At 40.1% G+C, this 16432-nt stretch overlaps 1 protein-coding gene across 2 annotated transcripts in view; it reads left to right on the plus strand.

The window, feature by feature from the left end:
* The window catches only part of ST7 (suppression of tumorigenicity 7), a 139394-nt gene that overhangs the window by 103971 nt on the left and 18991 nt on the right, over window positions 1–16432 (plus strand). For both annotated transcript variants that reach the window (XM_084298329.1, XM_084298328.1), the window contains exons 10-11: window positions 8195–8267; window positions 9874–9976. In XM_084298329.1, coding sequence (XP_084154455.1) covers window positions 8195–8267; window positions 9874–9976 — 176 coding nt within the window. The remainder of the gene's footprint in view (window positions 1–8194; window positions 8268–9873; window positions 9977–16432) is intronic.

The raw sequence follows: 16432 nt of genomic DNA on the forward strand, positions 1-16432 counted from the left end.
TTGGTCAAGCTTTAGAAAGTCAAACTTTAAAATTTCAGAACTATTGTAAGTAAGGTGACTTGCACAAGCTTCATACATCCCCTTACACAGTCCTTGATCCAGAGATTACATACTGTGTGTTGTTTTTTTTTCTGCAAACCCTGCTTCATTCTCTGTACAGAGTAATGGAATTCACTTATTCATAGCTCTTCAGCATTTCTTTGCTTTCTGTTGATGTTTAAAGAATGACTATTTTGGTTCTGTAGACTCTTATTGCATGTTACTCAAACCTTGTCTGAAGAAAGGATTGGAGTATGCATGAACCAAATGGCTAAATTAAGTGCGAAAGCCTACATTTTGATATTTCTTAACTCTTTCTCTAGCTTTGTCTTGTTGCCTTTAAAATGTTCTTAATTACTAGATTTTATGGCTTTTCTAGTGTTACTTAAGCAGAGATTTTAAGGCTTGTAACTTCAAAAGTTTTTGAAGAGGTGAATGGAGGCTATTTGAGGTGCTGTTGCATACATGGCTACGAGTATGGACACTGGAACCCGTAACCACAGAGCTTTGGCCACTCTCTCTTTGATTCTTTGAATAGACTTCACGTCCTTTCCAGCCTATCCCTAGTTGATCTTCTGTCCCATTTGTCTACTGAACTCCCTTCTACTTCTGTTTTGCACAGTCAATTTCAGCTTTCTTTTGCTCCCAGTTCCTACCAGAGGCTCCTGTTTCAGCCAGTACCATTCACTCCCAAAACCATTTTCCTACCTCACCTAACTAGCTGTCCTAGTCTGGTTTTCAGGGCAGTGATGGTCATCATACATCTCCTCACCCACTTCACTCCTCTCTTACCACTTACATCTTTTCCATCTACACTTTCTCTGTGGCTTCTGTCTTGGTTTTGTTCAGCTTTGTTCTCTTTGCCTGGGCACGAAAAAGCAGAAAAGTGTAACAGCCCGTGGAGACAGGAGCTTCTCACTGTGGCTTCAGGCACCATGGGACTTCAGCACATCCTTGTCTTTAATGTAGTTATCTACTAATAACTCTGGGAAGTAGCAGACCTGTGGCGGAACAGGAAATTAAATCAAGCCCTCCCAAATCTCAGATTAAACTCCTGTGCCAACGCTGCTTTTGCATGGTGAAGCACTGATCTCTAGGTTTAAACAACACTATGGTGGCACTTTGAAGATGCTAAAACTTGAAGGTGCGTTTTGTTTTCTCAAAAGCGTCTGATATAATCAAAACTGAGGTCAGAAGTATAACAGATGTGGCTTTTCAAATTTGAAACTCTTTTTACTTCATCTGTTTGAGCCTATGCATTTTCAACTCATTTTTTTGCCATATATAAAGAAAGGTGTGTGTATATGCTAGGTATGCACAAGGACTCCACAAGCACAGGCTTAACCAGTATGACTCTTACAGCTCATGAGTCTCAGAAGGCTCATCTCAGGGAGTCTCAGCTCATTTTAGAACTCATCAGCTTCATGTGTTGTAAGATTTATTGGATTATAAAACAATGAACTCATTTATACTTTCCTATCTGCAGTTTCTGTTGGTTCCACTCCACTGCCTTTTTTTTGACTGAGCCCAAACCTGATTTATTGTATTTTGATAACATATGAACAAATTATTTCCTTGAGCAGCCTGCCCCCACCCTGGGCTAAAAAGTTGGATTGCACTGTGCAAAACCTCAGCCTCTGCAAGCAGACACACTGCTTTACTAAAAGCTGTGTGTTAAATAGTGTTTATATTATGTACCTGGCAACAGAGCTGATGTCTATACTCATTATTCATGGAAAAAGGGCCTCATTAGTGGGAAGTCATGCACTGTTGCTGAGCTACATCATTATGGTTTCAGAGTTCAGTGCCTGTCAATAGAGTGCAGATGACCTAAATACTGTTGAATTCTGAAAGGAGTTTTGGCTCCGATTTGACATGGATCCATGTTATTTACAGCAGAAATAGTTATGGCTGCTGAAAAGACTGTTCTTAATGGAATAAGCTTCTGGTATTCATAACAGATAAAGTTTATCTGCTCCTATTTCCTTACTTTTTAAATTGATCGTTTTTCAGTGGAGTAGGTCTGCTTGTTGTGATGCTCAGAGCAAATGATTTATTAACTTCCCTAGGCAGCCCGTCCCTTTGATTGTTATTCTCTGGTAACCTGGGTACTATGTGAAAACTCAGACCTTTCTGGTAATTGAAAATCAAATTAAAAAAGGTTGGAGGCCTGTTTGTTTAGTTGTAGTGATGCAGTGATCCCTCCCTGAAGATCTCCTTGGCTTCTTTTTTTTTTTTTTTTTTTTTTTTGTAGTAAATGTCACTGTCTTACTTTCTCGTGAGACTGTAAACTTTCTGGTTTGCAGGAGGAACACTTTGTACAGATTCTCCTTTCACTTACCACTTGCAAAGAAGGAGAAGGACCGTGTTACCACGTAGACAGGCCTGAATTCGGAGTTAACTTGAGAAGAGAATTTAGACCATATTATACGTAGAAATAAAATGCTTGGTGGTTTTTGTTTGGTTGGTTTTGTTTGATTTTTTTTTTTTTTAATGCAAAATGTCTCATTCTGCTCTAGGCTGTTACACTTTTATTTGGTAACTGCTTACTTCAAAGAATCCTACTCTAAATTAGTGTCAAATCAAAATGCAAACCTTTTTTTTTTTAAAAAAAACACCATTAGAAACAATCATCTTTATCTTGGAACGTGCACGGTGAATGGGTATTGATCATATTCTTATTTTTTAACAGTTAATGTAGAGAAACCAGTTTTCTAAAATGTATCCCATTCAGAGTTACTCTCCGTTCTTCAGTCTCCCTCTGTCCAACTTGTCCTTACAACATATGAAATACATGTATGTAGGTTTTACTTACATTGAACTTAGAATCATATCACAGAATGGCTTGGGTTGGAAGGGACCTTAGAAATCATCTAGTTCCGACCCTCCTGCCATAGGCAGGGATGCCACCCACTAGATCAGGTTGCCCAGGGTCCCATCCAGCCTGGCCTTGAGCACCTCCAGAGATGGGGCACCCACAGCTTCTCTGGGTAGCCTGTGCCAGGGCCTCACCACCCTCAGAGTGAAGAATTTCCTCCTAACCTCTAATCTAACTTCAAGGCATTCCTTCCGTAGGTAGTTCGTAGGTAGTTGTAGATTGATCAACTAATCACATGGAGTCTTCATGCTATGGTCTCTGGAGCTTTTGTGGATATTTGCCTCAATCCTGTGTCTGTTCATACCATCTGGTCTCTCCCTTTTTTTTTTTCTTTTTTTTTTTTTTTTTTCCATATGATTCTGTGTTTTGCTTTGTTTTGTTTGTTTCTCCAGCTTGTGCAACAACACAAAAAGTCTAAACTAATTGTCTAAACTAATGGTACTGATCTTGCTCTTTCTAATCTTCTATAGGAGAAAAGGTTGCTTCCCCTTTAGATGCATTTAGGATTAAACTCAGTCAAATCAAAGGGGTTGACACATGTGTGTGATTTTGGGGTCTTCCACCAGTGAGGAAGAAATGTCAAAACTACAGAAAATCCAAACTGCTTTGTGTTACAAGCACAAAGTAAGCCTTAGGTCATCGTGTTCATAGTTTTGCTCCCTCCAACATACTTTCTACCATGTCTTGTGGAAAAAGGGCTCAGGCAATGACTGTTCTTGTGGGAGATGATACCACAGGACAGTAGATCTTTCTGACAAAGTGTTTCTCCCCTGATGTTCAGTTCATATTTTCCGTTATTGAATTCCATCCCTTTACTCTCGCTTTCACCATTTGTATCAGCTTAATTCTTTTTCTTCCACAATGTTTGTATCTTTATAGATGACTGCATCTCTCTTCTGTCACCACTGATCCAGCCAGCACATATTTATGCATTAGACCACTTTCAGTCTTTCCCATAAGCAGTTCCTCCTTCCACCTGTGCACGAGTTGATAATCTAGTCTGCAGGTGCAGAGAACTGGGGGAGCTCTGTGCTGACAAGGCAAGTGTTGGCCTATCCCTGAAACACTGCAGAGGGAGAAAAACACAGGCTGAGGGAGAGAAAATCAGACCAAACCACAGCACAATGCGTGTCCTGTAGTCCATCGCTTTTTTCTTATATCTTCACATATTTTTTTCCAGTTTGTTGGCATACTTAAAGGTTGCATGTTTAGAAATATGTGAGTTCATCTGGTACCTTAAGTGTAGCCTCTCTTCAATGCTGTATGGAGAAGAGCTAAGAGTTTGACTGAGAAGATCTTACTGTACAAATTGTGGCCCCGGATCTACAGCTTATTTCAGCAAATACTTTTGATCCTATTAATGTTGATAAGACTAGTCACCTATCTAAAGTTAAACCTGTAGGAATCTTCACTGCTGACTTGAAAATAACATGTCCTTTTGGGTCAAAAAAGGGAGTAGTTTCTGACCAGTCACTTAAATTTCCCATTTATTAATACCTAAAGGGATTGCAGCATGCCCATGTTTTCACATGTAGGGCTTTCTGATGACTTGGATAGGGGATGTTGCACCAGCCTACATGCAGATTCATCATTTCTTGGTTTAGTTGCTATTTTATGAGAGTAAGAAATCCCATGATCTATTTAGATGATGTATGGCATATTCTGGATACCACGAATCACAGAATTAGTGGTACTCTGGTTGCAAATCCCTATGCATAGCATCTTCCATTAATTCATTCTCAAATGCAATCACTTACAACGCAAATAACCAGTAAGAATTGGCTTTCCCAGCCCTCCCAATTGCTCTCTGGGGCTACTCCAAAGAAAATGACTGTTAATTAAATTTCAGCTATTTTGCATTCTGTTTGAAGATACAAGCAATAAAGAAGGGAGAGCCTTTTTTAGACTGTCATGTCAGTTCTTACTAAGCAAAAATATCCTGACAGTTTTGAGAACAGAATAGCAGTTGCATATTTTCGCACATTGTGGGAACTCCACAAGTAATCACAGGAGGGTGGGAAACCGTATATGTGAAGATACTTTGCCAGATGGCTCAGCGAGCTGGACACACTCATCTATGAAAACCTTCACTTTGGTTCCTGACAGAGGACTTATCTCCTACAGCAAGTTTAGACTTGATTTTCTTGCTAAAGTCAAGTTATAGCCAGCCATAATTGTTTTATGCTGTTTTATAAAATACGAAGGTCCAGTTTAGGAAACGAAGCCTAAATTATATGAAGGTTTTAAAGTATTGTAGTGATCAGGCTAGGATATAGAAGAGCTGAATCCTTACAGTCTAATATGGGGCAAGCAAAAAAGAGGAGGGGAGCAGCATGGATCTACTGAGGGTGATCACTATCTCCACAGCAACATAAACACCAACATTTGTGTGCATTTCTTCCACTGCCAAGGGACTGTAGGTATTACCCTCAAATAATTGCTGCTTGCTTATTAGGAGCCTAGTAGTGAAGAGCCCTCCTGGGTAAGGCAGGTTCCCTGCCGATGTATTTACTGCAGATTACCCTTTCTGTGAGCTGAGCAAGCTATTAAACAAAATTAGCTATTTTGTTTGCCCAGTTATTCTACCTGGAAATCTGTCTCCAAACTTGATGTCTTAAAACTTTCTTTTAACCCCCAGCCTACATTTGATGTTGGACTGTTTATTCTTGTGCCAACATTGTCCTTCAACTAAACAGCCCTTCTCCTTCCCTGGTGTTCTCTGCGGGTGTGCATAGGCAATCGTTGTATCATTGCTCAGGCCATATTTCATTTGGATTGGTACACAACCAATCCACAGTCTTTTTGTTTACTTTTTTTGATTTTGAACATGGGTGATGAGATTTGAACACAACATTCCCTTGAAAAATCCCATTGCTTCTGCAGGAATGACTCAGGTGGTGTACCTAAGCCTTACCTCACCTCACCGCATTTCCCTCCTGTGCAGATGCCAGCACTTTACAGTGCATCATCCCAAAATCTATACGCACAGACTTTCCTCAGCTGTTTCCAGCCTAGGAGCACCTGCTTCCTAGTAGAAGACCTTGTTTTGTGATCTGGTGTTTTGTTTTAGTATATTTAACCTCACATCAAGCTCAGTTCCTACTCTATGATACCTTATCCTCTTATCCTAGAATTAATTGTACTCCTCACAGCTTGGTGCAGGTAACTTCCATTGAACATTTGCCATTCAGGAATCGGTGATCTGATGTGGAAACTAGCCATTACACACGCGGTGTGACTTCAGTTATGTGGAGTAGTCTCATTGCTTCACCTCATGGATTGTGTATCCGTGACAGAATTGCCATGTTCTTCCTGTTGTTCTGTTTGGCTGCCATGCCTGCGTCCTGAGCAGGCAGCTTTTATAACAACTGCTTTTCCTCTGTTGCATCCATTGCATATTCTAGACCTCTTGATTCCTCCTAGTTTTCAGCTCCTTGAAACAAATAGAGAAGTGAGGGAGTGCTCTTACTCCATTATTTAAAGTAGGACAAGGATTCTCTTCTTGCTTCTTTTTTTTTTTTAGCTTGCATGGGAAAATTTCTAGGGATTTCTGACTAGCAGCAGATCTACCCCTTGCTCTGCATCATTCATGCAAAATTTTGTAACTGTCCAATCCTCAACAAACATGGCTAGATTTGAACTGAGGGAAGGGAAAATATTTCCTGTGAGACAAAGATGACCTGGTGGCCCAGAAAAACGCTGTACAGATCAGGGGAAAATATGGTGTTCTACTGACCAAATCAAGTCCCCACAAATGACTGCAGGTCATTGTTTTGTTGTTGTTGTTGTTTTTCTTTTGCATTCAGAAAGAAACTACCTTCCAATCCATTTGTGATTGAAAACAAGCCTTTAACTAGAGAACAGAGCCTAGTATGTTCTGCAAAACACCACTTCTGTTTACTGGAAATGGCTTTTAACTCCTAATGCTAAGGAGAACCTGATGTAAGCAGGGTTACTGGAGGTGCTTATAAATATTTTCTATTCCTGTCACTGAAGGTGTGCTCAAGTGTGTGTTTGTAGCTAGCTTCTGTTATTGTAGCAATTAAGATATGCATCACCTAGACTGTTCTGCATGCTGTTGATTTTAATTACTTTTGTTGCTACAATTACACAATCCAATGAAATCAGAGTTGGAATATATTATAGGGGAGTACCCAACGTGCTCACTACATCTCACTCTCAATGACAAACTGAGGGACAGATAGTTTCTGAGAACAATAGTCTAACCATTAACTCTCCACTCTTGCAGTGGGCCTGGTCCAGTGCCTTTTATTTACTGCACTATTTATTTTTGATATTTACTGGTGGAAGCTGTATATTATTTCTGGGCCATAGTGCTTTTTATATCTTACTTCTTGGGATTTTCTTACAGTAGTAGCCAGTGTGCTGTGTGCAGAATCCAGCCCTTAGGTTCTTGGTTGTTTTTATTTATTTAACTGTAATCTTTACACTCTAATGCTGGAATATTTCACCCACTAGATAATACGTCTGCTAGGCAGATTACTAGTGTGGAAGTCAATTCTTTATAGAGTGGGAACAAATCTCTAGATGAAATCTGTTAAGCAGCGTTTATCTCTACCCTTTGGGTGCTTGGTGCCAATCTGCTGGTAGAGAACAGGTATGAAGTGGAACTAATGGGTTAAGTCAGGTGTATGGCTGCTTTGCATATCTGGGACAACATAAAACGGCCCGAGGCTGTCTGGTGAACATTTTGGTTCAAGATTTCCTTAAGAGGCCAAACACCTTAATTGTACTCTTGATCTTTAGCTGCAGTGAATCTAAGAGTTGTTTGCTTGCATGTCAAATCCATTATTACTTAAATATCTGTCTTAACTTGTGTAGCTGCCTTGTATTCATATTAAACTGCTTCTTAGTGAAAACAAGAGGAAGGGATAAGATAGCTCTCAGCTATTTCTTAAATGTTTCATAAACTGGAAAAAAATCACATTTTCCAGGTTACCTTTATGTACAAAGTAATGATTTTTTTCACTGTCTCTGTAATATCACTCTGTGAATTAGTTCTTTAATGAACCAGTTGATGATTGAATGGCAGTTCCTGTGGTCATTAACACAGGTTTTAAAGCCCGTATATTTTACCTGAGTGGAAATTTAAAATCCATGTAACATGAGAGTGCAAGTTCTGAGATCAGAATGTACTCTGCTTTCACTTAATAATTTTGCGCATCCTATGCATACTTTGATGAAATATTGATCAAGCACTTCTTTCTGCAGACTCTTAAGGGCTCAGATGTTCACTTTTTTCTCTCTTTTCAACAGATATAAGCTTACCAAAATCAGCAACAATATGTTACACAGCTGCATTGCTCAAAGCCAGAGCTGTCTCTGACAAGTAAGTGCATAACAACCTCTCTCCAACAAAATTCCTGATTTAACTCAAGATTTCTCTTAGGTGATCTGCTGAGCCCACACCCTAACAATCTGCTGGGTTAGCAGGAGAATTCAGTCCTGCAGTAAATTCACAAAATTAATTTATATCTAAGAAGAAAAAATGCAGTGATCAAACATAGCAGTTCAAATATTACAGAAGAAGAAAAGAGAAATAGCCCAAAATCAATTCTTATTTCAAATTTATGTATACTATCTGGGTGAGCTTTGGCTTCCTAGATAGTATAATGAAGATGTAACCAAAAGATCCTGTAATGTGTACTGTCTGGGGGAGCCTTGGCTTCCTGGGTAGTATAAAAAAGATTCAACTGAAAGGTGCTGTGTGGCTCAACCTCTTCAACTTTATATAAACCTGACCTCAAAAAGGTAATAAATGCATGTGGATACACTGGTAACAATGTCATTTACAAATGCTGTGAGAAGACTGCTTAAATAGTGGCAGGTGGATGTAGCGTTACCATGTCAGGGATTCTGAGAGGTAGATAATTTTCATATTTTTAGACACACAAATATCTGCTCATTCCTGTTATGGCTCTCTCTTGGGTCTCAACCTTCCAAGGTGCTGAGCACATCTACTCGATACCTGTGGACGTGAGGGCGCTGGCCCACTCCAAAAAGGTGCTCAGCTCCTTGTGAGATGGAGCCCAAAGATCCCAGTTCTGCTCTCAGATGCCTTTACACAAATCCCAGGCAGGAGTTGTGTCCGTGCACCTGAGGGCCAAATGCCTCCCTAAAGTTGGAAAGCAAGTAGAGTGGAAAGCCGTTCTCTTGACTGACATCCTGACAGTTTTTGCTTTTAAAGTGTATGTACACATCAAGATCTAAGTAATTTTCTTTCATTCTTTTTATCCTGTAGATCGCCAGTACCTACTGCAACATCTTTCCTCCCTACACAGCGACTCCAGCTTGGGAGGGCAGGGCTAAGGTTGTCACAGCTTTCCCTGTGGTGTCTGCCTGCCAAGTACAGCTCTGGAGTTAGCCGTGGGGTGTGAGGTGAGAAAGAGATTGCATGGTCTGGTTTTTCATTCACTGGGGCAGATGAATTGCCCGCAGTTTGGGCATGCTACCCTCAATGGTGCTGCGGCCAGTAGACCACCCGCTACTGCTGCTGCATCGTGCTTCCATCCCAACCTGGCCCAGGGGCATTGGGTTGGGAACCTCCCTCAAACCTCCCCAAACCTCTTTTTAGTAGAAACCCTCCAACGATTATTTGGCATTGGGTTTTTTTACTTTTATTTTTTTTCCTGCAACTTCAGCCTTGAATATGCCCCTTAGAAAGGTATCTAGAGCAAATTTAGATTAGCGACAGAGAAAGATCTGACTGAACTGACTTCCTGCCTTGACTAGATGCAAACATGCTTTCCACTTCTGCTGGGATTTTCATTGGCCTTCACGTAATAGATCACTTAGAGTTTCCACTTACTATGGAAGTTTGGAGAGCATAGGAAACTGACGCAGTTTGGTTACATGGGCCCATGATCTAGATTCTTTTTCTGCCTTCTTCTTACTAGCGTTTCTGACCTAATGTGTTTGTTCCTTTGCTTTTCTAGATTTTCTCCAGAGGCTGCCTCAAGGCGAGGGCTGAGTACTGCAGAGATGAATGCAGTAGAAGCTATTCACAGAGCAGTAGAATTTAATCCACATGTGCCAAAAGTGAGTATGGAGAAAATATTGTTCTAGTTGTAAAATTGCTGAGGTCCTAACTCCTGTTTGTTGTTTGTTTGTTTGTTTTTTATATTCAGTTATCACATGATTTTGTAGAAAAGGGACTAAGCAATAGGAGGGCAAAGAGACTGATAATCTGCAATTTTTTTTTTCTTCAGGTATTTCACATAAAGTGTGACACTTGAAGCTTGAAATTTTAGCTAAAGTGAGTCTTCTGTGTGACCAACAATTGCATACTGTGTTGTGGTAGTAGATACCACCAAATGCTATGCTGCAGGACAGAACTATATATAGGGACAGATTATTCTTTGCCCAATAGCCATAAAATATCTTCTAGTTTAAAGTAGCATATTCTCTTTGTTTTGATGACTACATATAAGAACATGGTTTTGATATGCCATATAAAGAAACTTAGATTTGGAGTTCATGCTATGCTTCAGACAAGTTGCATTAGTAATCCTTATGCAGCACTCTGTCATTAAGCTCTGAGAACACATAGCTCAGAGATGAAGAATCACTGAGGACTACAAAGATCAGTAAGAAAAGGGATTTATGCTTTAATTCCCTAATCCTCTCCCTAGATGTGTATCTCAGCAGTGAGAATCTTGCCTGTGGCTACTGAAGGCTAATTTATAATTTTCTCACCTGCAGTCTGTAAGTTCACTGTAAAGGCAAATTAGAAGGCAGATGCTTTTTGGCCCCAGATCTGCCTCTGAACCTCACCGTGCAAACCTCCTTTGGACCAGTGTTGCACTGTGAAAGCAAGCGGCCTTTGCTGGAGAGCAGAAGGCTCGTGTGTTAATGTAGGGAGCCTATTCATTAGTTAGAACTGAACACCAAGTCTGGTCAAGGTACACTCAAAATTTCTTCCTTGTATATGCATGTATTTCAGAAAATCTGTTGCCATTCATTTCAGGAATTAAGTATTCTTTCTGTGAGATATATCTGTTATGCCATCCACTAAATGGCATGGTTTAGCTATCAGAAAGATAGACTGTTTAATGAAATTGTCTACGTTTCTACGTTGACTATGAAAGGAGCAACTACTTTCCATTAAAAGCCTGATTTTTAGACTAGATTTAGGTGAGTCCATTTGTGTTATTAGCTGATCTTCTACTTTTGTGGCAAGCTTACAATGAAAACAGTCAAATTTGGTTCCAAGACTGCTCTTGGATATCCTATGGAACTCTGTTTATCTCTTCCATCCCAATGATTTTTACACCAATACAGCCATTGATGCTCTCTTCTACCTGGTTGTCTGTTTGCCTCTCAATTCCAGTCTTGTTCTGGATATTTTTTTTCAAATTCTTACTTACCCAGTTAAAACATACCCTTATTTAAAAAAAAAATAGATCACTCACCAAGCAAAGATGTCAATTTAGTCTTGTCATGAGCTGTCCTTGGGAGCCTACTTGTCTTCATGCTTTTGAGTATTTTTTTCCTTCAAAATCTTTTTTAACAGATTGTGTACTAATAAATCCACATTAACATACATTATTTCCCTCCTTTAAATACGTGGTACTCCATTTACCATTCTCATTACCAGATCACTTGATTTTGAATGGGGATCTTCCTCTTTTAAGTTTGTAGTGTAAGTCTGGCAGTTTCTGGATCCAGTTCTTTCATTGCTCAGGGATGGGGAGACTATTGGCTGCAATGGTTTCCACTTCTGAATACTCTTTTAATGTCCATCCTGCTATTGCCCCCATGCTCAACACTACCAAGAGCCTTCTTTACTTTGGCTTGATTTCCATTGCAAAATCAAAATTACTGTAAGTTGTGGCAGTTGCCCCTGTAATCTCTGCACTTCCAGACCTTCAAGATGCTGCTTTGCTTGCAGGTTGTTGCTTTTATTCATTGCTTGTGACCCTTCTCTCACTCACCAACTCCTGTTTAGGTGACTGTTCAATAAAAGGCTGAAATTCCCTTTCCAACAAGCAACCCCCATGCGCAAAATGCAAATTTCGTGTTATTTTCTGTACTTTTAACAAAAGTCCAGTCCTCATTTAAGTTCCTCAGTCTAGTTCACATTGTTAATTGATTCCTTCAGTTTGAATTTCACAGGCTGTCATTCTGAGATTAAAAATAATTGTGGAAAGTATGAATTACCAGGATAAGGAGGTACTAATGGGAGCAGACTTTGTTGCTGTTTTTTTTTTTTTAAGTTTATATTTTGACATTAAAACAGCATAACCAGTTGTAATACAGACTAATATACAGCGCTCCTGATTTTGCACTTATATTCTCTTTGCTATTAGCTAAATGCTATAAAGGTAGCAATAAAATATCCGTGATTATAAATTTATGCAGAGTGTGGATATTGCACCTCAGTTTCTGCTCAATTATGATTGAAGTCTCTAGAAACAGAGATAAGCTGTAGCAAGCAGCTAAAAAGAAATCACCAGAAATTGAACAGTGCCACAACGCTAATATGTCTTCAAAGCTTCTTTAGCATTTTAACACTAATGAGTCTCTTGTTCTGACCGAGGAAGAAATAAATTATGAAGTTGACATATTACTGAAAGCATTTGCAAAGTTCTCAGCAGAAGCCTTGAAAGGACCTACATTACTAAGGAGGAAAAAAAATTAAATGGTTCAATATATTTACGGTTTCTTTCAAAAGGAGATTTTCCATTTTCAGTGTAATCATTAAATTCATCACATAAAAAAGATTATTACTGGAAGTGCATTTTTGAGACGTTTAACGGGAAGCAGCGAATTTTCGTTAATGAGATTCTGAGATGAGGAGAGAGCAGGGAACACAATTTGACCATGCTGAGAGATGTTGCTGAGCTAGACTTGGAAACAAAGGGAGAACGGGTCTGTCTTTGACCCGTTACAGGTTGGTGTAAAACAACCATTAGACTCCTACTACAGTACTGCTGGAAATGTATGGCCAGATTCCAGTCCAGTGTGCTATCATGTCAGATGGTCAGATTTTCCTTCTTACACTTTATTTCAAGCATAGCTTGAAGACGTAGGAACACTTTAAGAAACATTTTGAAAGTCCCAGATTCCCATCGTTACAAAGAGGTGAGAAACCCTGCAAAAGCACCGGTCTTCCACTTGGGAGCCAGCGTGCTCTGGGCATTCCCTTTGTGTTTGTCATGTGAAGATGTAGGCAAAAGAAAACGAAAATGCAGTTACTCTTACATCGAAAAGGATTTCTAATAAGTAAATAGATTGCTTACCCATCACAAGCATTTTTGAATGCAAAGGGGCTGATCATCCTGCGTAAAGGAGAAGGGAAACAAAAAAGCCTAGTAAGCAAACTGGCTTTGGAATTTTGTTCACCAAGTTTCTAGTTATTAATTGAATTTGCTTAGTGTAAGCAAATGGACAAAATCCGAATTCTTCTCTAGAAGATATGGGAATTCTCTGAGCACTGATGGTGAAAAGTAAACATTCAAACACTGGCTGGTTTCTGTGGTGTGCACCCAACTCCACTGATCCTGGATGACTCCACATTTATTTTGTGTCCACACAAAAATGCCTCTTACGGAGACCTAGTAAGGCTGGCAATCTTTCTTCAGGCAGCTCCCTTTCCAGCAATTAATCTTCTTTTGACACAGGGCTCTTCTTCCATTTCTTTTAGTATGTTTCGATGACAGTTTTCCTCAGCTACAGGTGATAAATTGTCATTGCTTTTCAGTTACACTGGAGACAAGATGTGACACGTGGAGGTACCAGAACTAGGTTTTAGTGAACAAGGGCAATACAGAGCTCCATGCATTTTGCCAAATCTATCCAGAAAGCTGGGCAGCTGAGCTGGCTGTGCTGTGTCTGGAAGCTCAGCTGTGTAGTGGAAGGCCAGCTGAGGTGTGTCAGCAGAGATTTCTTTCTTAACTGCAGTGAAAACTGAACCACTGTCCAACTGATCGTGGTTTCTCATTCTGAAGACATCTTACCTGTAATCAAAAGGTTTCTGTGCTTGAAAGCCACTTAATTTTTTAAGCTGTACCAGAAAAATATCTGATAGAAGATATTACCTCTGTCTACAGAGTTTGTCTTGTTTATGTTGCTGAGACAGCTCAGCTACAGCAAACTGCAGTTCTGTACCTTGGCAGAGATTGGCTTTGTAAAGAGAAAGCAGGTGACCAGGCAGCATATTTTCAGGCTCCTTTTTAGTAGAAGAAAAACATACCAGTAGCAGATGTAAGTCAGCAGTACAGCAGGAAAGAGAGCAAAGCAAAGAGCTGTGAGTTCCACTAAGAGAAGAATAACACCAAGTTGTATTGCTTGTTTGTGGCCACTTGCCTGATTTTTTTTCAAGCCATCTCTTTCTTAACTGAGATTGTATGCTCTGGCATACCTCTGTGTTAGTATAGCATCAGGCACTGTAGAGTGTTTGTCCCAAGGAAATGTGCTGACACTGGCAGCGTGCTGCTCCAAAATTTAAGAGTTAAACAGGAAAAAGTTTTTATTGCCATAGTTGGGGTATCACTGTATTCCTGAGGGGTTTGTATGGAAAAGAGAGGAGTACCTCCTCGGTCATGGGGAGTACACAGGTCATGGAGCATATGAAAAAGTATGTATGTATGCACGGAAGACTTCATCAATATTATTTATATGTTATTGTTGGAGCTTCCCCGCTTCTTTGCAATGTAACTATCTCGAGTTAATGCTGATAAAATACCACAGCTGTGTCTGAGATGTTCCTCAGTTGCGGAACACCCTTTCTGAATCGATTTGCAAGGCTTCCTCCTCTCAAACTCATCCTGAAAAGCGCACCCCTCCCTCCCCCAAATCTTTTCTGCAATTCATAAGGCACAATCATTTTTAAGTTCAGTAAAGTCAGAGGGTCAGATGGTGGTCCATCTATATCTAATCGTTAAAATTTAGGCAGAGGTGTGCCCTGCACACAGTTGTCTGGGGTGGCTATGTAGGCCGGGGGCTGAACTGATGCAAAGAGGGTACCTGCTGAACTTCACTGCAATCTATTCAGTGTAAATATTGATGATACTTTAAGAAATGTCAGTTTTGTGAGTAAACTGTTTCTTAAAAGGTTATAACCAACTATTAACTTGAACACTTTTAAAGATTTACCTGTTCTCCCTTTCATTCTTTCTCATTTCTATCTTATCTCCTTTACTGTAATTTATTTTATAATGAGAACTGTGTCTCTGAACACACCCGTGGTTTCTGGTAAGTTGTAGTTGCTAATAGAAACAAATAATGCAAACAAATTTATATACCAGATGGGAAAGGAATCCATCCCGCACACCCCATGATATTACAGAGAAACTGTTCCAGACATGTTGAAGAGAGCTTTTAGCTGCTCAGTGAGACAGTGATTTGTTTTGTATCTCCACCAAAAAGGCCAACCTTGTTAATTACCATCAATCCAATGAGGACTTGTAGTGTGACCTACAGTTGGCTTCTCTGGGCATGTAGAATCCAGTATTTTGGAACTTTGCTTTAAGCTTGTGCTGCTCATCCCACTGGGAGGAAGAGTTCCTGTCCAAACAGTGTTAAATTCTGATGTTCTGGCCTGGAGGCGATGCTGTCACAGGTGCAGTGAGTGTTGCCTGTGAGCAGCCTGAGCTGTAATTTCAGAGGTAAGACGCAGAACTGAGGGAAAACCTTCCTGAGATAGGTTGATGTATTTTCTAATGGGGCACTGAAGTAGCTCATTAATTTGGAATGTTACAAGCACTCCCAGCAGAGAAGTAGTAGGCAGAGTGCTGTCAATATTACGGAGGAAGTAATGAGTATTCAATCAATTCAAATAAGAGAACTATGAACTCCACCATATTACACTGTGTGTACACAACGAAGTGCTTGTACAGCACTTACCACAATGTTTGCACCTATAGGCATTATAACAACAGTAACACCCTTGCAAGTTTCCACAGTCATCCTCCAAGTGCTCGTTAAAAGGTGCACTCCCACATGTGGCCAGAGTGGCTGTAGCTGGTGGTTTTTGCTATTACAGTGTCAAGTAGCCAGCCCAGAAGCCTTATGTGGAAGTACATGCTGTTCCCCTTGTAAATCCTAAAAGATAGCTTTTTGTCAGGAAGAAGTATGGGATGAGGGAAGAGGAAGTCCAGGAAACAAACAAACAAGCAAACAAACAAACAGAAACCAACACAAAATTCAAACCAACACAGTGCAGTGGAGAAAGGCTGGGTGAGCCATCTGTTGGTGACAGTAATGGTTGGGCAACTTGAGTATTCACTCATACCTTGATCACAGCTAGATCATTCTGGCTGAAATTTTCTAGATTGTCTTCCCCACATTGGTCCCTTTTTTAAAGAAAAAAGGTAACCCCATAATGGTGGTGGTGGTGTGCATTATTTCCTGTTCTAGTTAAACCTCTTCATTTGTCATTGAAAAACAAGTGCAGGTGGAGATGTGCAGGGCTTGCCACCTCCATTTCCTCCCTGATGGCCAACTCTTTGCTCACTGTGGTTATTTAGCCTGTTAACTTGGCTTCCCTTGCAC

This window comes from Netta rufina (assembly GCF_964035555.1).
Source record: "Netta rufina genome assembly, chromosome: 1".
Taxonomy (NCBI): Eukaryota; Metazoa; Chordata; class Aves; order Anseriformes; family Anatidae; genus Netta; species Netta rufina.